General features: G+C 38.8%; 2 protein-coding genes across 2 annotated transcripts in view; both read right to left on the reverse strand.

The window, feature by feature from the left end:
- On the reverse strand, positions 1-15,165 carry LOC119787778 (arrestin domain-containing protein 4-like). Its single transcript, XM_038291815.1, has 6 exons — positions 15,092-15,165; positions 4,644-4,726; positions 2,267-2,327; positions 1,825-1,975; positions 358-454; positions 1-275 (listed from the first exon to the last, which is right to left on the reverse strand). The coding sequence occupies exons 1-6, from the start codon at positions 15,163-15,165 to the stop codon at positions 1-3; spliced, it is 741 nt and encodes a 246-aa protein (XP_038147743.1).
- Positions 14,594-25,117, reverse strand: part of LOC119787784 (arrestin domain-containing protein 3-like) — a 14,955-nt gene continuing 4,431 nt past the window's right edge. The window contains exons 3-7 of the mRNA XM_038291820.1: positions 24,111-24,171; positions 23,665-23,815; positions 19,631-19,727; positions 19,292-19,548; positions 14,594-16,337 (exon numbers count right to left, since the gene is read on the reverse strand). Of these exons, the coding sequence (XP_038147748.1) occupies positions 16,074-16,337; positions 19,292-19,548; positions 19,631-19,727; positions 23,665-23,815; positions 24,111-24,171 (830 nt within the window). The 3' untranslated portion in view covers positions 14,594-16,073. The remainder of the gene's footprint in view (positions 16,338-19,291; positions 19,549-19,630; positions 19,728-23,664; positions 23,816-24,110; positions 24,172-25,117) is intronic.

A 25,117-nucleotide genomic window follows, 5' to 3' on the forward strand; every position in this document is an offset into this window, starting at 1 on the left:
TCACATCTCGCTGCTTACCCTGAGTCTGTGCTCTACTTTGATGATGTTACAGTTGAGTATGGAGGGCTCCATATCTTGAGGTATGGGAATAACCTGTGTGACTTTTTCGGAGGCCGATGGGGGGATTGTAGCTCCAACCTCCTTAATGAGATCCTTAGCGTGGACCTTTCTTCTCCCATGGGCAAAAAAGCTGTGCTTCTTGTATATGCAATACTTGGGCTTGATCTCACGAGATGAATCATTCTTAATGAAAGCCAAAACCTTTAACCCTTCTCCTGTGGTGCACAGAAAAATGATCAGAAAAGCTGCTAAAATTATATTCAAGAACAACTCATTGCTCATTTAAATGCCTCTCACCTTGGTAAAAGCCTGACTTCTCAAGGTTTACATCCATTGCGACACTTCCAGAGTTAAAAAGACCCATTTTCTTATCCTTAGACTCATGTTGGGGTACCTAAAAGACAGGTGAATAAATAAATGCAACAACATGCCCATCAAAAAAAACAAAAAAACATTCAGCACAATGACTGTCAATCTTGTGTTTGAATTTGTGATACCTGTCCAGAGGAAAGCAACAAAAATATTTTAAAGCATAAAGCTCAAATGCAAAGGGGACACAAACACAAAAAGTTAAAATAAAAAGTCTTAGCACCTCCCAAATAAAAACCTGTTAAACCATCAGAACCTCATGGTAAAATATTCATATTGTAATGTCCAGTGAGGCATGAGTGGCCACAAGGGGTGCTGGGTAATATTTACACTGGGCAGAACATCAGCATGTAATTCTAATTTTGTGTAAAAAAAACGGTTGTTCATTTTGGTCATCTGTGTATGCTAGAGTAACATTGTGTTCTTGAGGTTGCAGTTGTGTTAAACCTTGATTTAAGGGTTAGGGAGGATGTTCTATCCCTCAATCAATATATAGGAACAGGGACTATATAGTGGACTTTATAGTGAACTGACCGTTCGAAAAGATGATCACTACTTTTGGCTTCCCTTTAGTCACGTGACTCCACCTCCATGCACCATCTTTTCTTATTCGTTGGAGCTGTCGGCTAGAGACAGTGCGCCGCTGTGACAACAAATTCTATGACACTTTGCGAGGGAGCAGTCCTCGCGAATCATTCCGGGATATACAGTATCTCCTCATCTAGTGAACATGGATGTGAGGCTAATTGTAGCATGGCACTTTATATTAAGGACAGGAGGTGGGGCTTAAAGCCACAGCTCCAGCTGTCAATAAGTCCACAGAAGCTAACCAGTTCCATGTGGAATAGGGAGAGACTTGGTGGAGTAGAGCTGTGCAGGGCTGCAATTGTCAGTGGAAAAACATCATAAGGGGACATTTGCTAAAAGCATTTTTCAGAGAAAAAAAAATGTATTTACTAAACTACTATGAAGAAAATGATCTTCTGGCCAAAGATAACAGACTCTTCAGCTGCTTTAGTTTCCTAAGGGAATCCAGCTGGATCTGTGTCCATGATTGTAGCCCAAAGCTGCACCCACAAGGAGCTATTTATTAGTCAGCTCAGTTCTGTAAATAAAGCCGTAGAGACCTACATCAAATTACAATTTGCAACAAGACTGGTTTTCTTAAGACAGCTGAAGCTACTGATTCACAATGTATAGCTAAATTATATGTGATATGAAATGTAACTGTCTGGCACAGTGGTGTTAAATTTGGTTATACAAGAGAAAGAGCTTAATAGTACATACTTCTGTTTTGATATCTGCACATTTAGACAGACAAAATGTTTCACCACCAAAAGTCCTGCAGCTCTTCAAAACATCTAAGACAGAACATATCATGAATGTGAAACATACCTTTAGATCAGCGACTGGGTTCAGGTCATCTCTTGCCAAAAAGTTGAGCAGGACCGATTCCTTGCTGTCCATCCTCATTGATCTGCTCAAAACTGCTTCCAGCTGGTAAATGATTTTACCGACCTCACCTTTAAAGGAGGAGGGAATATCCCTAATGAGAAACCACACAGGGCCAGAGGAGAGTCAGAATCATGCAGTAAAAGAATACGATTTATTGGAAAGACGAGCTAAATATTGAAAAACAAAACAAGTAAGATCATATGATCTACTGGAAGGATCATTGTAAATAAACTTAAGTTAAAAAGTTTTGTGATGAGTAGTGTATGTTTCAAGAATAACGAGAATGTACCTAATTGCTACCATTACAGGATGCTAGTTAAATGCAGGGCATTTCTTTAGATGCATGTACATGTACCGAAACATATATGTAGTTGTTTCTTACTGAAGAGGGAACTGAAAGGAGAATGGATACACATGGATCCCAGGAGGCACAACACTGCAGTCTATCAAATAAAAACATAAATGCATTAGTTAATATCTTTTTTTAGGACAGTGTTGCCTCTCTGTTACAATTTAATCAAAGATCTGCATGAGTAAAACAAATATATGTTGCACAGCTTAGATAGGGAACTCCAATTCATGTGTTCTTTTATTATTATATTTTATTCATCATCTGTTTATAAATTCAATATCAAGCAAACATAGGTGATTAACTGAAGCCATAAAAAAATAATGCCAGACAAGCAACCACACAATGGTACAAAACAGAAACCCTAAAAAACGAACAGAAGGGGATGCTCAGGTTTTTGATTGAGCAGATATGCAACAGAATTGCATTGAAATTTATTCAAAAATTTTTAAACAGCAACAATGCAGCAAAAGGCATTATATTCAGATTTGCATGTCCGACATATTTAAAACAAAGAAGCTTTAAAAACAGATTTACTAACACAAACAATTTGCTTCCATTTCCATCATCACAAAGATCTAAGAAAAAAACCTCTCTGATTATTAGCTCATTTGAAACAATAATGGCTGAAAGGGAGTAGAATAGGGCTGCAACAACGAATCGCTAAAATCGATAAAAATCGACTTTTAAAAGCGTTGGCAACGAATTTAATCATCGATTCGTTGTGTCGCGCGATTAATGCGTCATCCGCCGCCACCGCCATCCCGGGGAAGAAAAAAAAATATGGCGGAGCGAGTCAGCGCCGCAGTTGCAGTGTTGCCAACTCAGCGACTTTTCAGACCCCTCCAGCGACTATTTTTTATAAAAGCGACTAGTGACAAATCTGGCGACTTTTTAAGGTGTCACTGGCGGCTTTTGGAGACTCTTACGTGAAAGCATGTATCGTTCCTATTCTTGTCCTCCAGCGGCAGCTGCTGCCGTGGGGCGCCTCCCCCATCCCAACCCCTTTCTCCCTCTCCCACAGGAATCCCTCTCAGCGCTGCAGTCAGAGCCGCAGGATTTTAGTGAGGAGTTTACCCTCAGCGTCCAGACTGCAAATGAAGCGCGCATGCCCCGGGATTGACGGCGCAAATTGATCACAATAATTAAAATAGCCTGCGCTTTGTAAAGTGAAAAAAGTCGTAACATGCAACTTTTGTAAACACAAATGAACATGGCACGGAAGCACCACTGTTATGACGCAGCACCTGAAAAGAAAACACGTTGGAGCCTTCAATGGCAGTGAAGAGAGCTGATCAGCAGGATGAGCGACCATGTTTGTTTCGTTTTAAAGTGGGGAAACGTAAGTTAGTTTCTCAGGTAGCTCATCTGATGCTTTCCCTACCGTGTTAGTAGGTTACAGACAGGGATAAGGTTGGCTACTTATTTTACTTTTAATTTCATTTGAATTAGCTTAAGCAGCGTTTATATTTTCTTTATAAATAAATTAATTTGCAAATTATGAGGGCAAGGCTTTTAAAGTTTAAATCTTCTGGCAAAGATAAAGTAAAGAAGATCCTGCAATTTATGGAAGTAAAGCAGAATAAAATCCAGCAAGATCAGTAATATGTCAATTATATGCCACATTCCCATGTAAATATCTGTCTTTGGAGGATGTGTTTTTTAGCACCCCTAGTTCTCTCATTTTTATTCCAAATACAATTTATAATTTGAATCACAGGGCTATTTTTATCTCTATGGTTAAGTATTTTCTCAAGTAGCAACTTTAACTGCTATACTTTCCTGTCTTAAAAGGCAGAACTCTTCTAGTCTAAAAAAAACTCGTTTGTTGAAATGGGGGGGGGGCTATTGTTTGAACCCCTTAGGGGCTTTAAAAAACAAAAATGCCTGTCTCTTTTTGCGCTTTATGAAACAAAGTACCCTATATTTTGTGGATGTACAGCTACATTTCTCATGTAAGTTTGCGTAGTTTTAACACAAACATTTATTTTTCATATTGCACCAGTACAGTTAATGAACAACCTGTACTTGTGTGCTTGTTTGTTCTGTCTAAAATGTTTATTTTGGAATAAAGAGGTTAATATAAAAAAAATTTGTGTCCGATTCATCGAAAAAATAATCGGCCGATTCATCGATTTTCAAAATAATCGTTAGTTGCAGCCCTAGAGTAGAAGTCCCATCAATTTAGAAAGTTTTGCAAATTTTCTGCTCTTTTACAGCCATTAACCACTGTGAGTCCATATACATTGTACCTCTCTTTTTGCACGCAAGCACAGACATTTTTTAAACTAAATTCAAGTCTAATAAAAAGGTTGTTTGAGCTATTATTACATAAAGATAGGGCACTTCACTGTCTTATTTGAGGTGTTAGGAACAAACATGAGCATGACAGAGAAATACAATTACTTACAGGTTGCTCCACTTTCATTTGTGATCAGTGTTTGCTGTTCATCTGGAAAGAAGTCACAATTGCAAGAAATTAAAAGCAACCAACTTCACACAAAAGCGGAAATTCGCATGACTGCTTTTGAATATATAGTATCTTTGTGTGCATTACTAAAGCTTTATTTTCTTCCTAACTACAGAGACTTGCGAAAGTATTTGCCCCCCTTGAACTTTTCGAACTTTTGGCACATTTAAAGCTACAGTGTGTAATAATTACAGGGATATACAGTCAGAAATGTAATATATTATACATAACTATGTTATTTTATCATCATCTACGAGCTCAGCCTCTTAACCTTAATATTTGCGTTGCCTTAGAATTCGTTATTTATAATTACATAGGAGCGGGTCTCGCAGCCATGGAGGCAGACATCTTTGCGCTACGGCAGCGCAGAGCCAACAAACTAGCAATTGCGAGATCGCCAAATCGTCACAACGATGTAGAAAAAATAACGGGTATATTTATTATCTTAAGTCTACATGAAATCTATACCCTACACAGACTAATGAAATACTATCTGTAAAATTATCTATGTAAACAAACCTCATCACTTTAGAAGGTAGGTGATGCGGACGTCCTGGAAGACATTTTGTCCCGTAATGCTCGCCGTACTGTTGGGGGGGAGAAGCGGAGGGGGGGGATGTTCATGTTGCTGCAGTCTGCAGTCTGACCGCTAGATGTAGCTAAAAGTTACACACTGTAGCTTTAACGCTTCAAACAAAGATATAAAATTGTAATTTTTTGTGAAGAATCAAGTGAGAAAGAATCATGAAGTGGAACAAAATTTATTGGATATTTTTAACTTTTTAAACAAATTTAAATTTAGATTGCAGCATGCAAAATTATCGGCCCCTTTCCTTTCAGTGCAGAAAACTCTCTCCAGAGGTCCAGTGAGGATCTCTGGATGATCCAATGTTGACCTACATAACTGATGATGATAAATAGAATCCATCTGTGTGTAATAAAGTCTCCATATAAAAGCAGCTGCTCTGTGATGGTCTCAGAGGTGTGTTTAAAGCACAGAGCGCATCATGAAGAACAAGGAACACACCAGGCAGGTCTAAGATTCTGTTGTGGAGAAGCTAAAAGCCAGATTTGGATACTAATAGATTTCCAAGGCTTTAAACATCCCAAGGAGAACTGTGCAAGTGATGATATTGGAATGGAAGGAGTATAAGACCACTGCAAATAAACCATCAGCTGAAAACAAGGGGAGAACTTATCAGAGATGCAGCCAAGAGGCTCATGATCAATCTGGATGAACTGCAGAGATCTACAGCTGAGGTGGGAGACTCTGTTAATAGGACAACAATCAGTCATATACTGCACACATCTGGCCTTTATGGAAGAAAGGCATATGTGGAAAAAGGAGCTCTGGGAGATGAAAGCAAAATTGAACTTTTTGGCAACAATGCAAAATACAAAGATGATTCTGGAAGAAAAAACTGCTGGAGTCTGCAAAAGAACTGAGTATACTAGTTTCTCCACATTTTCAAATTATCAGGATATAGAAAAGGTAAATTAAACACAGGAAAAGCCACTTTTACCCCAACTGATTGTGGTCAGAAGCAGATTAGTAGGGTAGACCAGGGACTGTTGCAACACCCTTTGCATAGTCAGACAGTAAAAGGTTCCTCAAATAATATTTTTTATAGAGTTAACCAAAGTGGAACTAAAACTTTCCCACTTGTGGATTTCTGGATGCAGCATACAAAAATGTATTTTTATCTTAATTGCAAATTGTTTATATATCTTTTTTATTTTACGATTTTGATATAATTACTGCTCCTAAATGGGTCGCTCTGCCAGCTAAAGGCATGTTTTAAAGTCTATATTTCAGTTAATGATTATTAAATTAGTTGACAGTTATTTAAATAATTGATTAATCATTAATTAATCTGAATCAATTAAGTGGATCTGATAGGATGCCACCTATGGAACAAATCAAGTTGTGAAATTTCCCCTTTCCTAAATATTCCACAGTCAGCCGTATCATACTATAAATTAGGGTTTTTTGGAACAACAGCAACTCTGCCATGAAGTGGTAGGTCAAATAAACTGACAGAGTGGGGTCAGAGGATGCTGAAGCATATAGTGCAAAGAGGTCAGCAGATTTTAGCAATCACTACACACCTAACTTTGTGTGGCCTCAGATTATCTGAAAAACAGTGAGCTTCTTAACCAGGGTTTCCAAGTATTAGTGTAATAACTGGAGAAAAACAGCATGTTGCAACCATTTCCCTCTGCATATTTTTTCCGGTCTACCTTAACATACAACTAATCTATTTTCTTCTTATATTCAATATACTGAACAGACAGAATATCTAGCTCGTTGAAATCAAAAACAACTCTGTTTAACATGTAAATAAATACCCTCCCTTGTTTAGGAGTTGGAAATAGTAAAAGGCTGCACCTGAGCTCTTTAGAAAGCTGTTAGGTTGATACTACGCTAGTATCAACAATCATATACGCAGAGGTGGGTGGTAACCAGTGTTGGGCACGTTACTTTGAAAAAGTAGTTATAGTTACTAGTTACTTCTCCCAAAAAGTAACTGAGTTACTAACTGAGTTACTCCACAATAAAAGTAACTAGTTACTAGTAAAAGTAACTATTGCGTTACTTTTGCGTTTCTCGCCCCCGTAACCCTCACCACCCAGCCCCCACCTTCTCGCCGTGTGTTTCAAAAACCAGCTGAATAGAGTGGACGACAAAGACAAGTACCTGCAGAGAGTTTAGCATTTCTTGTAACTCAATGTAAATGACATCAGGGGGGAACGCCATGTGAAGTTTTTTAACAGGGCATTCAGATCTGGTGAGTATATGAAATTAATAACTGGGGATGTCTACTTCTGAAATCCTGTGTGTTTGGGTTGTTATAGATACTGCAACATCTATCTATCCATCTATCTATCTAGATGTATACTCTGTGTGACATAAAATATGGATCTCCATCCCTGCCACAAAGGCCATCAAATAATGTTTAAAATAAAAAATCCAGTAGGTTGAAAAGTCAGAGTATCCATCCATCCATCCATTCATTCATTCATCCATCCATCCATCCATCCATCTTTCTCCCTTTCATTTGATCGTTCACGCTCTCCATAGTTCTCCTGTGGTGCGAGCACAGGGCGACTGTGGCGCGCCTTTAGCGAGCATGCGTGTTTCCTGTCGCTTGCGCGGTGACTCTTGCCGCCTGCGCTGTGCGGAGATGCAGGGGAAACCGTTATGTGATGGGGAAACGCAGCTCGACGCAACACCGGTATTTCCATCTGGAAAACTCTGTTATGCTGCTGGAGTCATCCTCACTCTCCATCTCTCTGTGTGTGATGTATACGTTAACACCCGCCAGCAGAAACACCCAACTGACAGACGGACTCTCACTATACATCAGCCATTCTCATCCTCCCCTCTCTCATGACAAGGCGCGCACCTCTGGATGACCTAAAAAATAATCTTTAATATCTCTTAAACAAAAGTAGCACAAACAATATTTTTTTCTGCACAAATCTGCACTAACGTTGCACTAACCATTCAGTCTATTTGCAGAGTTTTTTGACGTGGGTGGGGTGTCAGCTTCACGCAGCTGCGCACGAGTCCCATCATGAAAAAAGGTTCATTGTGCGACCTGAGTAACGCGCAGTAACGGGGTGTATGGAATGGTAACTGTGTTATAGTTACAGTCAAAGTAATTAGTTAGATTACTCGTTACTAAAACAAGGTAACGGCGTTAGTAACGCTGTTACTATCAACGCCGTTAGTCCCATCACTGGTAGTAACCAATTAAATTTATAGCGTAACTTTTAGAAAAATTAACTTTTAGGAGTATATTTACTTTTGTACGTTTTGTGGGTTCGATTTCCAGCCTGAGGTCTCTCTGCATGGAGTTTGCATGATCTCCCTGAGCATGCGTCGGTTCTCTTCGGGTACTCAGACTTCCTCCCACAGTCAAAAAACATGACTCTTAGGTTAATTGGCTTCTCTACAGTCCACTTAGGTGTGAGTGTGTGTGTATGTGAATAGTTTTTTGTTCTATTTGTCTCTGTGTTGCCCTGCAATGGACTGGCGACCTGTCCAGGTTGTACCCCTCCTCCCGCCCATAGACAGCTTGAGATAGGCACCCTCGCGGCCCCAATTGGGATAAAGCGTGTCAGAAAATGGATGGATGGATGGAGTATACGTACTTGACTGTACTTTTTGCTTTTACCTAAGTAATATTCTTTGAGAATGGCTACACATAGTCGGGTTAAATTTCTGGTTCCCCTCCCCTCTACTAGTGACTTGAACTATTGGAGATCAGGGGAAATGTGCAACATCCTTTACTTGCATTATATGCATTACCTACTTCAAATATTGGTTTCATCCAATCAAAAGTTGATTTGAAAAATAAATTTCTACTTACCCAATTTTTTATTTCATAATCATTGTTAATTTATTTGCATTTTTCTAAAAATAAAAGTTAAAATACCCAGATGTGCGAATTACTGTCTGCCTGATGACACAATTTTAAATATTAACATCAGTTACTCATTTTTAGAGAAACAATTTTTTTCCCCAAGTACTTTTTTAAATTGAGTAATTTCGGGGATAATTACTTTTTACTTTTACTGGAGTAAAACATATTAAAGCAGTGCTACTCTTGCTTTACCCATTGTTGTCAGAATTTTTTTTTTATTTTAATGGGTTAAAATAAGAAGTCAAAAAGGCAGTGTTTAAACCTTATACTAGACATATTTACACTGTATTATATATTAAACTTACACTATACTAAGTAATAATAATGAATTTTAATTTCAATGGTGCTTTTAAATAAACAAATCTCCAAACCAAATTTTTACAGGAAATTAATAACTCATAGCTAAAAAATAAAAAACTATTAAATTATTACAGAAAAAAAAAGTAGGGCATAAAATAGGCTAAAATTAAAAGTTTAAAAGAGAAAAAACTTGTAAAATGGAGGAATTAACCTAAAATTAAATTACCAAAAAAAACAAAATTAAATTGTGAAAAGTATGTTGTGAAAAAGGCAAAAGTATGTTGGAGAAAAAAAAGGCAAAGCATGTTGAGAGAAAGGCAAACGTATGTTGATGAGAAAAGCAAAGATATGGTGACGAGAAAAGTATGTGACGAGAGGGAAAGGTGACTTAAAGTGACTGAAGGATGAAGTGGGGCGACTGACGAGACGACATTCCTTTCCTGGAAAAGGCATCTTCTTTTATATGGTAAAGATGAACAACTTTATATTATTTTTTTCTTATTATTATTCATTTGAAACATTGAAACTCTTCCTTAAACTAACCATTGTTTTTTTTTTACTCCCTGCCCTTCAAACATGGACTCCCTGATCGGAGCCGCTCCTTGTGGAATTCAGACCTGGAGGAGGCAGCAATCAGTAACGGCTAAAGGTGATCGATTATATATTTTTTTTTGAGAAGTACAGAATTCATGCTCTTTTCAGAACTACATTTTGTATTTAAGAGAAAATTATGTGTCTCTGCAAGTCATCTAAGAGTCTTCCATTAAATTATTGATAAATAGATATTTTAATAAAATGTATTAAATAATCAATTTATGTAGAAATTAGTACTTGTAAATATCAATTTTATGCTGAATGATTATTGATCAAAGTAGGTAAGTAATGACAGTGGAAAAGATGTTTCCCCCAAAACTCAAACCTCAAACAATTGTATCCACTATACCTTTCATCTAGAAAGCACAGATGTTTAAATATTTATGTGTCTATTTGTCAGCAAAAGTTGTAGAAAAGTATGGTTAGTCTTTATTTTAAAGATATGGATGTTGCGCCCATTAATTTTCCTGTTGTAGATTGACCCTGAGGGTCTGGTGCCTATCAACTTTCGGCCAGCCCTCAGTTTACATTGGTTATTGCCTGGCCACCTTATAAAAAATGTCTGGCTATGCCTCTGCCCTTTAGATTAAGATATTTTTCATTCATAACTTTTTGACATGAAAAATAAATGCAGGCCACAAAAGTCAGTGTTTATATACTGCATCCCTCCTGCTTCTTTACTTATTCTTTTATATTTATACAAGCAGCAAACCTAAGTTGGGCGGGAGCCTGTAGGAGTAGCTGCCAGTTCCTTGCTCCCCCGTTTTCACAATCTGATTAGAAGTAATTAGTCCTTATAGATCAGACATCACCAAAGTCGGTCCTCGAGGGCCGCTGTCCTGCAGGTTTTAGAGGTTTCCCTGCTCCAGCACAGCTGATTTACATTGATCTTTGATTAACAGGATTCTGTTGAACTGCAATCATCAGAATCAGCTGTGCTAAAGCAGAGAAACCTCTAAAACCTGCAGGACAGCGGCCCTCGAGGACCGACTTTGGGGACGCCTGTTATAGATCTATTCCTTTATTTGATGTTTTGTTGTTTTTGTTGTTGTCTGCGGCAACTGTGTGATGCCATCATGTCAATATGGACCAAACTCCCTGAGGAATGCTTCCAGCACCTTGTTGAATCTATGCCACGAAGAATTGAGGCAGTTCTGAAGGCAAAAGGGGGTCCAACCCGTTACTAGCATGGGGTACCTAATTAAGTGGCCGGTGAGTGTAGAAAGTATTGTTAAAAAAAAAACAACAAAAAAACACTTGATTTGAAATTTTTCAAGAGCAACTTATGTAGCCACAAATTAAATTAATGTACATTTAACCTGTTAAATGAAAATGAACAGCAGCAAAGCACACTTTTCAATGCAGAAATAATAAAGCACGAAAACCCCTAAATGTAATGAAATATGACCCTAATCAGTTTTAACAGAAGGAGCACCAACGTTGATGTTTTTATTTTTTTATTTTTCATGAGTTTGAGCTTTTATGTGTTTAATCTTAATTATTAAACAAAGTGTCTCATAAAAAAGTAATGAAACTAAAAAACAATGAAAAGAAATTTAGTTGCATGAAAACTATAAATATTTATCTGTTTTGGACTGCAAATGAGCATTAGTATGTGCACCAAGGAGCAGAAATATATCCTTGACGGACACTTTCATTGACGGTTGTGGATCAGAGTTGCTTATCCACAGCCGAGGGGGGGGGGTTAGTTGTGGATCAGCAGAATCATTTAAAACAAGCTATGTGAGATGATTTGTTGGGCTGACAAGCTGAAGATATTCACATAAAGAGTTGCGTAAAGGTGTGCGTAATTGTGGAACAAAGAGCTCATTATGACCTGCTGACACATGATGAGTGATGGTGTATTAGCTGCTTAAGATTGATCAGTGTCACAGAGAGTGTTGAGTTTGTGTCTCGGCATCAATGGCATAAGTAAAGAGGTATTACAGCTGAGGTCTATTGCTTTGAATCATTTTCCAAATTGATTAGTAGTAAGATAAGCTTCAAAATAGTTATATTTTCTGGCCATAAAATTATATGCCCCTGTAATTGTAAGTTAAACAAAAAACATTTGCTTTAAGGAAATTACATTGAGATCACTGGTCGTCTTTATCCCTTTAATGCCCCTCCCACACCTTTCTAATTTGGATTTAAGTGTTGCAGTATCTTTTTTTCCTGCTAAAAACTGATTTGGCCGTATACTGCAATAGTGTTGAGAAGTCCCAACCTCTATGTAACTTAAAATATATGTTTTTCTTATGTTTCAAACTGCACTGAACTTTCAGTGACAAGACAGAGACCTTAATCATGTTTTGGAATAAAAAATCGTCATCATTATACCTGTAAGTGGATAGGGGTGGGTGGAAAAAAACAAACTTGGAAAATGTTGCTTAAAATGATTTCATCACAATGCTTAGTTTAATGATGTCAGTTTTTTTTATCCCTTGTTATCAGCTCAAGGAAAACAACCATAAAAATGAAAACCATAAAAATGTCACGTAAGCAAAAATGTACAAAGGATCTCTAGCATATTTTTTATCATTGCTGAAAATAAAAGTTTTACCAAGGTATTGTAATCTTTTTAGTTGCCTTCCTCAAGGGAAAAGTTACCAGTTGGGTCCTCAGTTCATTTAATCTCTACAAAAATATATTGAATATCTTAAGTAGACTTGTCTTTATAATTTATCTGGAAACCTTGGTATTTTAAAATAAATTATAGGAACATTGAATTTCTCTCTATCAATTGGGAAATGTAAGTTGATTGCAGCAATTACCAGTGAAATTGAGTATAACAAATTTAAGCTGCTTTAGCAACTAATCAGTGAGTGAGTTCATTGCTTCCCTTATGCAGAGATCATCACAGCAAGTCTTTATAACTTTTGCACAGACTTGGCAGATATTTTTCTGGATGCCTCTAATTGCTTATCATTGAGAAATGTGATTAAAGTTTTTGAATAGAATGTATTAATTTCCCAATATTTTAACCAAACCCTGTATTCTTGATGATTTATGTAATTGATTAACACAAAACTGTAAAGAGGAAAAAATAGGAAGCCAACAAACTTTGCTCAGTTTTTTTTAGTCTTTGTCATGTATGGTTGCTCCCACTTCAGTGATCTTTTGTTGGAGCTAATAGTTGATTGGCCATAGGAGTACTGGGACATTTGAAGGACACCTTTCTTCTGGCCTGGCCTGCTGAGTGGTTGAAGATCAGGCAGGATCAGTGGCTCTGTCCAGGTCATGAATTCTAAATGAGCAATCTATGCTGTTCATAAGCTTCCCTCAGGTATCTACTTTGCTGATGCCCCCCCTAGACTAAGTAGAGGTGATGAAGATAAACAAGGCAGAAGTTACTGTCTTTGGGCCAGTCTCTGAAAAAGAAGCTGATTAGGCAGTCACTTCATTTGGATGGGATTAAATTGATCTTAGATGTTAAAATAAAAAAAAAAGGTTTTATTTTTTATTAGGACCTGTCATTTAAATCCCATATCATAGAGGTTTCTAGAGTTTCCTTGTTTCATCCCTGGAATATTGCAAAAATTAGAAATAATCTGTCCATGGGTGATGCTGACAAACTATTAAATATATTTGTTACTTCAAGGTTGGGCTATTGTAATTCTTTACTATCAGGAAGTCCATAGACTGTAGTGAAAAGCCTTCAACAGACCCAAAATTCTGCAGCCAGAGTTCTGTTAGGTTTATTCTTTATTAGTCATGTGTATTACCTATCTGATAGCCAGATTAGATGGGGTGAACGGCCTTCCTTTACATGGTGTATCACATTGTGGAAAAGGAGGCTGTGCTTATTTTACAGACAAAAGTCCTTTAAATCGTCAAGTTTTATCTTATATCAGAGATCTGACTGTACCTTATTTTCCTAACAGAGCAGTAAGCTCTCGGTTTGCAGGTTTACTAGTGGTTTCCAGATTTCTAAAAGTAGAATGGGAGGCAGATCTTTTAGTTATGAGCCAACTCTTTTGTGGTACCAACTACCAGTGAGGCAGACATCCTTTACAATTTTAAGGCTAGCCTTAAGACTTTCATTTTTCATAAAGCTTTTATTTAGAATGGCTCAGGTTATCCTGAGCTACCTCTATAGTTATGCTGCTATAGGCTCAGATTGCCCTTTTTCATCATTCTATCTCCATTATCCCACTCTGCAGAATTTGTTAGCTTAACCCCTAAGATCACCCAATCTCTCCCAGTCGGCCTCGCCATATGGTCGCTCACACTGAGCCTGGTTCTACTTAAGGTTTCTTCCTGTTAAAAGGGAGTTTTTACTCTCTACTGTTGCTACAAGCATACTTAGTGCGAGGGACTGCCTTAAAGTCAATAAGTCGATGAAAGCGGATGGTTATCCTAGAAAACTTTGAATAAATTCGACTGTATGATCTTGTTAAATTGTCTCTGTAAAATGAGATGACATGTATTGTATCTTTCTGTATATCTGCTTCTCTCTCCTTGATCCCCAGTCGGCTTTGGCAGATGGCGGCTCACACATCCAGCCCAAAGTCTGTGTGCAGCTATTGACTCATGCCGGACCTTACAGAGGCACTTAAGGCAAGGAAAGGCAAGACAAATTTATTTGTATAGCACAATTCAGTACAAAGACAATTCAAAGTGCTTTACATGATTAAACTTAAGACAATAACAAACATAGTCTTTTATCACTTCAAGAAATATACAGGATTAAAAGACTGATGCCTCTGAAGGATCTCAAAAAACTAATCCACGTTTATCTTTAGCCAAATTGATAACTGCAATTAAGTCTTTACAGGTCCACCTACAAAGTTGATCAGACAGCTGCAGTTGATTGAGGATAGTGTTGCCTGCAACCTTACTACAACTAAGAAAGAAGCGGGGCATTAGCCTGGTCCGCATTGCCGGCAATAAGTTGGACCTATTCCAAGTGCATTTTGGACTCCGCCAGTGCTGCCCTGTCATAACCTTTATGGACATGATTTCTAGGCAGAGTCAAAAGACTGGTTTGGGAACCAGCAGTTCATGTCCCTGCTTTTTGCGGATGACATGTTTCTGCTGGCTCCCTTCTGCCAAGACCTACACCTTGCACTGGGGCAGTTTGCAGCAGAGTATGAAGTGGCCGGGATGAGAATCAGCTTCTCCAAGTGCGAGGCCATGGTTCTCTAATGAAAAAGGTGGCTTGTCCACTTCAGGTTGGAGGAGAGTTCCTTCCTCAAGCGAGACATTTAAAAATCTTGGGGTCCCATTCTTGAGTGAGGGGAGAATGGGGAGATCCATAGATCGATTGGTGCAGTTGCTGCCATAATGCGGACACTGCACTTGTCTGTCATAGGGAGTACTTTGGTAGTACCTTGATGTCCCCTCACCAGAGCTAGTGGAGGTGTCTGCAGAGAGGGAAGTCTGGGAGTCCCTGCTGAGACTGCTGCCTCCATGACCTGGTCATGGATGAAGCAGTAGACGAAGAGTAAGAGTAAGTTATAGTAAAGCCACCTTGTCTTTTTTAATAGCATTATTTTATGAGTAATATGTATAATCTTTCATATTTATATACCAAGCTCAATAAACAAGAATAAAGTTTTAGTCAAAATAAAAGTCACACACTATTTTATCTATAGTCTCTACTGTCTAAAATGTTAATACTAATAACAGAAAAAGGATGAGGTCTGCATTATTTAAGCCACACAAGTTATTTCTTCTCTTCAGGAAGAGCGTATTAGTGGAGACTTTACAAATGCCTCACATACCTATGGAAAACAAGAGTTTTTAGAAAAACCTATTTTGACAGGACATATATAGATGGGAGTAAAACAGAATAGGTTCAGGAAAGAACAAACTTATTTATAGATTCAACACTAATAAATAAATCTTTTGATTATATTTTACACGCAAAAACCTTGAAATTAACGCTGGTAAACTGTAGCTCTGTACAATTACCAATTCTTGTACATTTTCTGCATTGAGCTTAAGTGAAAGAACAAAAGAATCAGTAAAGAATATTACGTCTACAAAAGGGTTTTACATGCTTTTGGCTAGATCTCCCCCCTGAAGGCAACTGTAAGGGTGTTTAGTATTTATTAGCAAAATCATTCAGAGGAGGGTACATCCCGTATGTTCCATAGCTGGGTGGTGGGTCAGCAGGCAGAAACACGGCCGGCGGTTGTGGAGGTCCAAAGTCCCACACAGGAGGGTTTGGATTCCCATAGTTTTCAAACAGTCCATTTCCAAAGTCAGAAGCAGCTGGTGGTGCTGATGCCATGGCAGGTGCTTGAAGGATGAAGATGTTAAATTTGACCTCGGGATCTGAAGCATACTTAATATCAAGGTAGACCTGGGAGGAGGCAGAAAATGTATAGAATGTATTATAATGAAGTGTAATGTGTATGTTATATATTTAATTTCTGCTAAAAAAAATATGACAATGTTCTTTCTAAACAGGCGGGAATTTTCTAGAAATAAAACGACTACGAAGCGATAAAGGCAGCACTCCTCTGGGCTGTAAATCCTTTACTTTAAAGGCACATTATGCAACATTTTTCAGTTAATGTGTTCCATAACGTTTTGGATGATTAAATGAGTCATTTCAGGTTGAACAAAGGTATTCTCGGCCGCCCTGGTGGTCTGTGGGGGAAATACCGCACTTGCAATTGCAGGAGCACCGACCCGCACCCACAGGCTCAGAAGTCTCACGAGAGTCGGTCTTGCTTTACGGCGAGAACTGCTACACGCCCCCAGTTAAAAGCATGCTTGTTGCTAGCACAGTGGCGATCTTTGTGCAGTGCTGCTTTCACACCGGACTCAGCAAAATCGCGTCTGGTGCTTCATTTTTGCTGCTTGTACCAGTTAGTTCTGACGCGCGGCTGAAGCAGCTTTGCTGCTCTGGCTGCGCGGTGCAAAAGTGTGTGACGCGCATTGGGCGGAGCTTCACTATCCTTTCTCTGCCTTACAGCTATATTTGCTGTGATCAGTGTGAATAAAGTCGTTTTAAATGTTTTTAAGTGAGAAAATACACCTGAAAACGTAATCAGTGCAGTCAGTTCATCCAGATTACCATCCTGCCTTATAATATTTTTTCTGTCGGAGCCGCTCAGACCCCCACATACCAGCGGTGTGCCGACAGTAGGAATCCCTTCATCAGCAGCCTCTGGCCAGGTCGCCTCCTCTCGGTTCACCGCGGCAGCTGGTGGGTGTTTTTCATCTAAATAATCCAAACTGCAGGCAGCAGGATAATAAAAGCAAACATATTCTGCCGGCAGATTTCTGCATTTTAAGTTAATTTAGGCGTCAATGCGCTGTGTCTCTCTCCCTGCCAGCTCCCAGATCAGCTTCTCTGATTGGTTGACGCGGCGCGTCGAGCAGCAAAAATTCAATTTTTCCATCTCGAGCAGCAGCACGTTTGCGGCGCGTCAGATGCTTAGTCATTCGTTGTGTTTGCCTGTCTGCTAAGCTCAAAACAACTGCGCCTGGCTTGACGGAGAAACCAGCAGAACAGCTGTGCATATTTACGACAGTGCACTTTTACTTTCGCCCTCTGGGGGGAGCCTCGCTGGAAAATCAACACCGGTTGCATAGTGTACCTTTAATACATTACTATTCAATCTCGTTCTTTAGCTCTTTGTATGCAGATAAATAGCCTTCAAATAAGTTATTTTATAAGGTTCCTCATATTTATTGTAACACAAAGTGTATATTATAAGTAGCATTTGCATTTATCTGCTCTATCTGAATAGAGACACTGCATTTAAACTGTACACTTGCCGTTTTATACACCGTCATGCGAACATAAACACCATGGACAACAGGATTAACTACAGAAAAGTGTAATCCATATAAATAAATACTTATTAATGTTTTGCAAGAAAGTGTTTTCCGAATTCCCCTTGAACGCACCCCCTTTTCCCAGTTCCCCTGAATGCATCATATGCTTGCACAACGTGCGTCTGAGCAGACATGCAAATTGTTGACCAGAGCTGTAAGACACTGATTGAGCTGAGAAAAGTGATTAAAAAAATACCCTTTATGAGTTTTAAGTTCATATTGTCAATCTTTCAGTACTTTAGAATTGTTTCCATTAAACCCAACCGAGTGGAATACACTTGTTGTCCTTGAAACTCCAGTGAGTTAATTGAGATAGCAAAATACTAAATCTACACATGCAAGCTAAAGCAGGTACCACTATGTGTTGGAAACTAAAACCGGTCGGAGTACTGAGCTAGATTTATAAAATTGAGTACTCTTATGTTTTTTGTTGTTAATTGATAAATTAACATAGAATAACTGTAAAAGGAAAAATACTATAATGCACTTTTATTTATGTAAATTTAGTTTGAGTTTTAAAGACTGAGTCATTTAATTTCTGTTGAATTTTATAACTATGCTCCAGTTGAACATTACTGAGTTTAAATGGGCATTGACTTTGTTTAATTGTAAACAGAATATAATTAAAATGAACATTGGGGTTTGTTATGCTTTAAGTAATCCAGTTAAACTTTATAGTCTCAATGTTAAAACAAGTCAACTACATTTTGAAGATGTGATGAGATCTCATTTTAAATAGAAAAACCATTGAGTTATATCTCTAATTGTTCTGTACTACATGTGCAGACTGTTTTTTTTATTGGTCCAGATCTGATCTTAGAGTTGATCATTAAAGTTTGATGGTGAGCCAGATCCAGTGAGGACTTCTGAACAATCCCATATCAGAGCGGCCAGCAGCTTGTTTATGGAAAGAATCAATGGACCTTAACATCACACACTGCTCAACCTCAGATAAGGAACAACCAGCTCACTTTATTCCGAACCGATAACCACACAGTGGAAAGATCTTTTCTGTTACCAGATATTACACAGAGACTAAATAGAATACAAACTATAACCATTCCTGAATTGTATTTTATTTTCAGAGAGCTCTCTTTCTGTTGTCAACTGTTTTATTGCGACATTGTAAAATTGTAATAAACCTGCCAACTGCTCAAATTCCGGATTCCCTTCATTTATTTTACTCCTCTAGAACCTAGTAAATGGATAGTTTTTGCTTTTGGTAAGTAAGTGCTACAAAAGCATTGCGTGGTAAAGAGGGGAACCTTCAGCGAGAAGCAGCATAGCTTTTGGATCCAGCCTCATAAAAAAAAAAAAAAAACAATATTTTACTCCATCTAAACAGGCAAGTTCAAATAATCACGTTTTATTTGTTACAACTAGTTCTTTTTGTGTTATTCCAAACCACTTTAAGTCATTAATATCATAACTTAATTTTTCCAAATATTTTTACATCTCACTGCTTACCCTGAGTCTGTGCTCTACTTTGATGTTGTTACAGTTGAGGATGGAGGGCTCCATATCTTGAGGTATGGGAATAACCTGTGTGACTTTTTCGGAGGCCGATGGGGGGATTGTAGCTCCAACCTCCTTAATGAGATCTTTAGTGTGGACCCTTCTTCTCCCACAAGCAAAAAAGCTGTGCTTTTTGTATATGCAATACTTGGGCTTGATCTCACGAGATGAATCATTCTTAATCAATGCCAAAACCTTTAACCCTTCTCCTGTGATGCACAGAAAAATGATCAGAAAAGCTGCTAAAATTATATTCAAGAACAACTCATTGCTCATTTAAATGCCTCTCACCTTGGTGAAAGCCTGACTTCTCAAGGTTTACATCCATGGCGATACTTCCAGATTTAAAAAGACCCATTTTCTTATCTTTAGACTCATGCTGGGGTACCTACAAGACAGGTGAATAAATAAATGCAACAACATGCCCATCAAGAAAACAATATATATATATATATTAAAAAAAAAACATTCAGCCCAATGACTGTCAATCTTGTGTTTGAATTTGTGATACCTGTCCAGAGGAAAGCAACAAAAATATTTTAAAGCATAAAGCTCAAATGCAAAGGGACACAAACACAAAAAGTAAAAATAAAAAATCTCCCAAAAAGCCCCTCCAAAAAAAAACTGTTGAACCATTAGAACCTCATGGTAAAATATTCATAGCATTTTGGGATATACAGTAATAAAAAAAAATATGTTTATTGTAATGTCCTTTGAGGCATGAGTGGCCACAAGGGGTGCTGGGTAATGTTTACACCGGGGAGAACATCAGCATGTAATTCTATTTTTGTGTAAAAAAACGGTTGTTCATTTTGGTCGTCTGTGTATGCTAGAGTAACATTGTGTTATTGAAGTTGCAATTGTGTTAAACTTGGATTTAAGGGTTAAGGCGGATGTTCTCTCATTCCTTATATAGGAACGGGGATTATACAGTGGACTTTATAGTGAACTCAGTTAACTGACCGTTCGGACAGATGATCACTACTTTTGGCTTCCTTTTAGTCGTGTGACTCCGCCTCCATGCACGGTCTATGAGCCATCTTTTGCTATTCGTTGCCGCTGTCTGCTAGCGACAGTGCGCCACTGTGACAACAAAATCCATGATGCTTTGCGAGGGAGCTGTCCTCGCGAATCATTTCGGGATACATCTCCTCATCTAGTGAACATGGATGTGAGGCTAATTGTAGCATGGCATTTTAAATTAAGGACAGGAGATGGGGCTTAAAGCCACAGCTCCAGCTGTCAATAAGTCCACAGAGGCTAACCAGTTCCATGTGGAATAGGGAGAGACTTGGTGGAGTAGAGCTGACCAGGGCTGGAATTGTCAGTGGAAAAACATTAAAACATTTAATTACTAAACTAGTATGCAGAAAATTATCTTCTGGCCAAAGATAACAGACTCTTCAGCTGCTTTAGTTTCCTAAGGGAATCCAGCTGGATTTGTTTCCATGATTGTAGCCCAAAACTGCACCAACAAGGAGCTATTTATTAGTCAGGTCAGTTCTGTAAATAAAGCCGTAGAGGCCTACATCAAGTTACAATTTGCAACAAGACTGGTTTTCTTAAAACAACTGAAGCTACTGTTTCACAATGTATAGCTAAATTATATGTGATATCAACAGTGTTGGGCACGTTATTTTGAAAAAGTAATTAGTTATAGTTACTAGTTACTTCTCCCAAAAAGTAACTGAGTTACTAACTGAGTTACTCCACAATAAAAGTAACTAGTTACTAGTAAAAGTAACTATTGCATTACTTTTGCGTTTCCCCCCCTCGTAACCCTCATCAGCTGGCCCCCACCTTCTCGCTGTGTGTTTCAAAAGCCAGCTAAACAGAGTGGACGACAAAGACAAGAACCTGCAGAGAGTTTTGCATTTATTGCAACTCAACGTAAATAACAGGGCATTCAGATGTGGTGAGTATATGAAATTAATAACTGGGGATGTCTAATTCTGAAATCCTGTGTGTTTGGGTTGTTACAGATACTGCAACATCTATCTATCCATCTATCTATCTAGATGTATACTCTGTGTGTGACATCAAATATGGATCTCCATCCCTGCCACAAAGGCCATCAAATAATGTTTAAAATAAAAAATCCAGTAGGTTGAAAAGGCAGAGTATCCATCCATCCATCCATCCATCCATCCATCCATCCATCCATCCATCCATCCAGATTTCTCCATATAGGCCATCATTTGATCGTTCACGCTCTCCTGTGGCGCGAGCACAGAGCGACTGTTGCGCGCCTTTAGCGAGCATGCGCGTTTCCTGTCGCTTGCGCGGTGAATCGTGCCGCCTGCGCTGTGCGGAGATGCAGGGGAAACCGTATGTGATGGGGAAACGCAGCTCGACGTAACACCAGTATTTCCATCTGGAAAACGCTGTTTTGCTGCTGGAGTCATCCCCACTCTCCATCTCTCTGTGTGTGCTGTACGTTAACACCCACCAGCGGAAACACCCACCTACCCAACTGACAGACGTCTCACTATACATCAGCCAATCTCATCCTCCCCTCTCTCATGACAAGGCGCGCACGAGTCCTATCATGAAAAAAGGTTCATTGTGCGACCTGAGTAACGCGCAGTAACAGGGTCTCTGCAGTGGTAACTGCGTTATAGTTACAGTCAAAGTAATTAGTTGGATTACTCGTTACTAAAACAAGGTAACGCCGTTAGTCCCATCACTGTATATCAGAGATCTGACTGTACCTTATTTTCCTAACAGCAGTAAGCTCTCAATTTGCAGGTTTACTAGTGGTTTCCAGATTTCTAAAAGTAGAATGGGAGGCAGATCTTTTAGTTATGAGCCAACTCTTTTGTGGCACCAACTACCAGTGAGGCAGACATCCTGTATAATTTTAAGGCTAGCCTTAAGACTTTTATTTTTGATAAAGCTTTTATTTAGAATGGCTCAGGTTACCCTGAGCTACCTCTATGGTTATGCTGCTATAGGCTCAGATTGCCCTTTTTCATCATTCTATCTCCATTATCCCACTCTGCAGAATTTGTTAGCTTAACCTCTAACATCTCCCAATCTCTCCCAGTCGGCCTCGCCATATGGCCGCTCACACTGAGCCTGGTTCTACTTAAGGTTTCTTCCTGTTAAAAGGGAGTTTTTACTCTCTACTGTCGCTACAAGCAGTGTGCGAAATACAGGGGGGTTCGGGGGGGCTCGAGCCCCCCGATTAACCCATGAGACCCCCTGAAAGCCTCAAAAGCAAAATTTAAGGGGGGTCTTAAATTGTGTCAAAAAAATTTAAACAAAATGTTCTGGCTCCTTTGGAAGCCATTGCTCATATTTGCGTATTGTTTCAACGCCGTTAGTCCCATCACTGGATATGAAATGGTAACTGTCTGCCACAGTGGTGTTATACAAGAGAAAGAGCTTAATAGTAAATACTAGGGATGGGACGATTTATGAAAACCGTCAGAACCGTTCGGTTCGACTGTCTCGGTTCGGTTAGCATGTGTTTCGTTCGGTTCATTCGCTGCTCCTTTTTCCTCATAGGCAAAGCAATTACACTCCAGAGCAGAAGGTGGCGCTACTGTGACCAAAGCCAACTACCAGTAGTAAACAAGAAGAAGAAGAAGCGAAGCAGCTTAGCCGGGTGCAGCAGGGAAAAAAATCAGTTGTTGTGGAGAATTGTGTCGGACTGGCGAGTGGGAAAGAACAGGAGTTGGAAGACGCGCCAGCAGCACTTTATAGGTCTGCTGTATGGGAGCGCTTTGCATTTAGAGTGACCTACGATGACGGCAGAAAGAAAGTTGTGGATAAAAGTGCAACAGTGTGCAAGCACTGTGCAACACGTTTTGTTTATGCTAACAGCAACATGACCAACATCATGCTAACCCCGAAATCCCTCATACTCCATCAGCGCTCCGCCCCGATGCACTCCAGACCGGCTGCTCAAAGCAAAGCCTACAGCCCCCACTGTGGCTCCCTCCATCCGCTCCCCTCTGAGTCCCTTGGAGATGGTAGAGAGCATGCGCGAGACGATTAAATTCAAAGCAGCAAAACATACGGAAATGATCCAGGGTTTCCGCGGAACATTTAAAATAATTACAATCCATTATTTTTTGGGGGATTTTTTTCATTAATTCCATAACTTTTTATGGGATTTCGGTGTAACAATCAACATGTATCGAACCAAACTGAAAACCGTGACCAGAAACCGAACCGTGGATTTTGTGAATCGTTCCACCCCTAGTAAATACTTCTGTTTTGATATCTGCACATTTAGACAGACAAAATGTTTCACCACCAAAAGTCCTGCAGCTCTTCATAACATCTAAGACAGAACATATCATGAATGTGAAACATACCTTTAGATCAGCGACTGGGTTCAGGTCATCTCTTGCCAAAAAGTTGAGCGGGACTTTTTCCTTGCTGTCCGTCCTCATTGATCTGCTCAAAACTGCTTCCAGCTGGTAAATGATTTTACCAACCTCACCTTTAAAGGAAGAGGGAATATCCCTAATGAGAAACCACACAGGGCCAGAGGAGAGTCAGAATCATGTAGTAAAAGAATACGATTTATTGGAAAGACGAGCTAAATATTGAAAAACAAAACAAGTAAGATCATATGATCTACTGGAAGGATCTGTCATTGTAAATAAACTTAAGTTAAAAAGTTTTGTGATGAGTAGTGTATGTTTCAAGAGTAACAAGAATGTACCTAATTGCTACCATTATAGGATGCTAGTTAAATGCAGGGCATTTCTTTAGATGCATGTACATGTACAGAAACATATATGTAGTTGTTTCTTACTGAAGAGGGAACTGAAAGGAGAATGGATACACATGGATCCCAGGAGGCACAACACTGCAGTCTATCAAATAAAAACATAAATGCATTAGTTAATATCTTTTTTTAGGACAGTGTTGCCTCTCCTTTACAATTTATTCAAAGATCTGCATGAGTAAAACAAATATTTTATGTTGCACAGCTTAGAAAGAGAACTCCAGCTCATGTGCTTGTTTATTATTATATTTTATTCATCATCTGTTTATAAATTCAATATCAAGCAAACGTAGGTGATTAACTGAAGCCATAAAAAATAATGCCAGACAAGCAACCACACAATGATACAAAACAAAAACCCTAAAAAACCAACAGACGGGGATGCTCAGGTTTTTGATTGAGCAGATATGCAAAAGAATTGCATTGAAATTTATTCAACAAACATTTTTTAAACAGCAAATGAATTTCTATTCATTTTGATGAACACTGCAGCACAAGGCATTATCTTCAGATTTGCATGTCCAACATATTTAAAACAAAGAAGCTTTATAAACAGGTGTGCTGCAGCCTGTGTAAATATACCTCGGGTTGCATCGTAATAGGAAGAATACTGAACATGTTGACAACATTGACTACATTTTACTAACACAAACAATTTGCTTCCATTTCCATCATCACAAAGATCTAAGAAAAAAAACCTCTCTGATTATTAGCTCATTAGAAACTAACATATAGCTCTAATAATGGCTGAAAGAGAGTAGAAGTCCCATCAGTTTAGAAAGTTTTGCAAATTTTCTGCTATTTTTCACTGCGGTAAAGCTAGCTGCCTCTTCGAAAATAACAGTAAAGCCAGCCCGCTCTCGATTTTCACATGCGCACATTTACGTGCTGCTTTCACAATAAAAGCGCGCATCCGGTCCATGTTTAATCTACTGGAAATAGATTTACAACGGCTTCGAGATCTAGACTTTGTATCACAATTACCTGTTTAAATCAGGCAGACAAAGCTGATTTTCCCATGACTTACCCTTTCC

Source organism: Cyprinodon tularosa, unplaced genomic scaffold, assembly GCF_016077235.1.
Source record: "Cyprinodon tularosa strain WSP-4 unplaced genomic scaffold, ASM1607723v1 ctg300, whole genome shotgun sequence".
NCBI classification, from domain to species: Eukaryota; Metazoa; Chordata; class Actinopteri; order Cyprinodontiformes; family Cyprinodontidae; genus Cyprinodon; species Cyprinodon tularosa.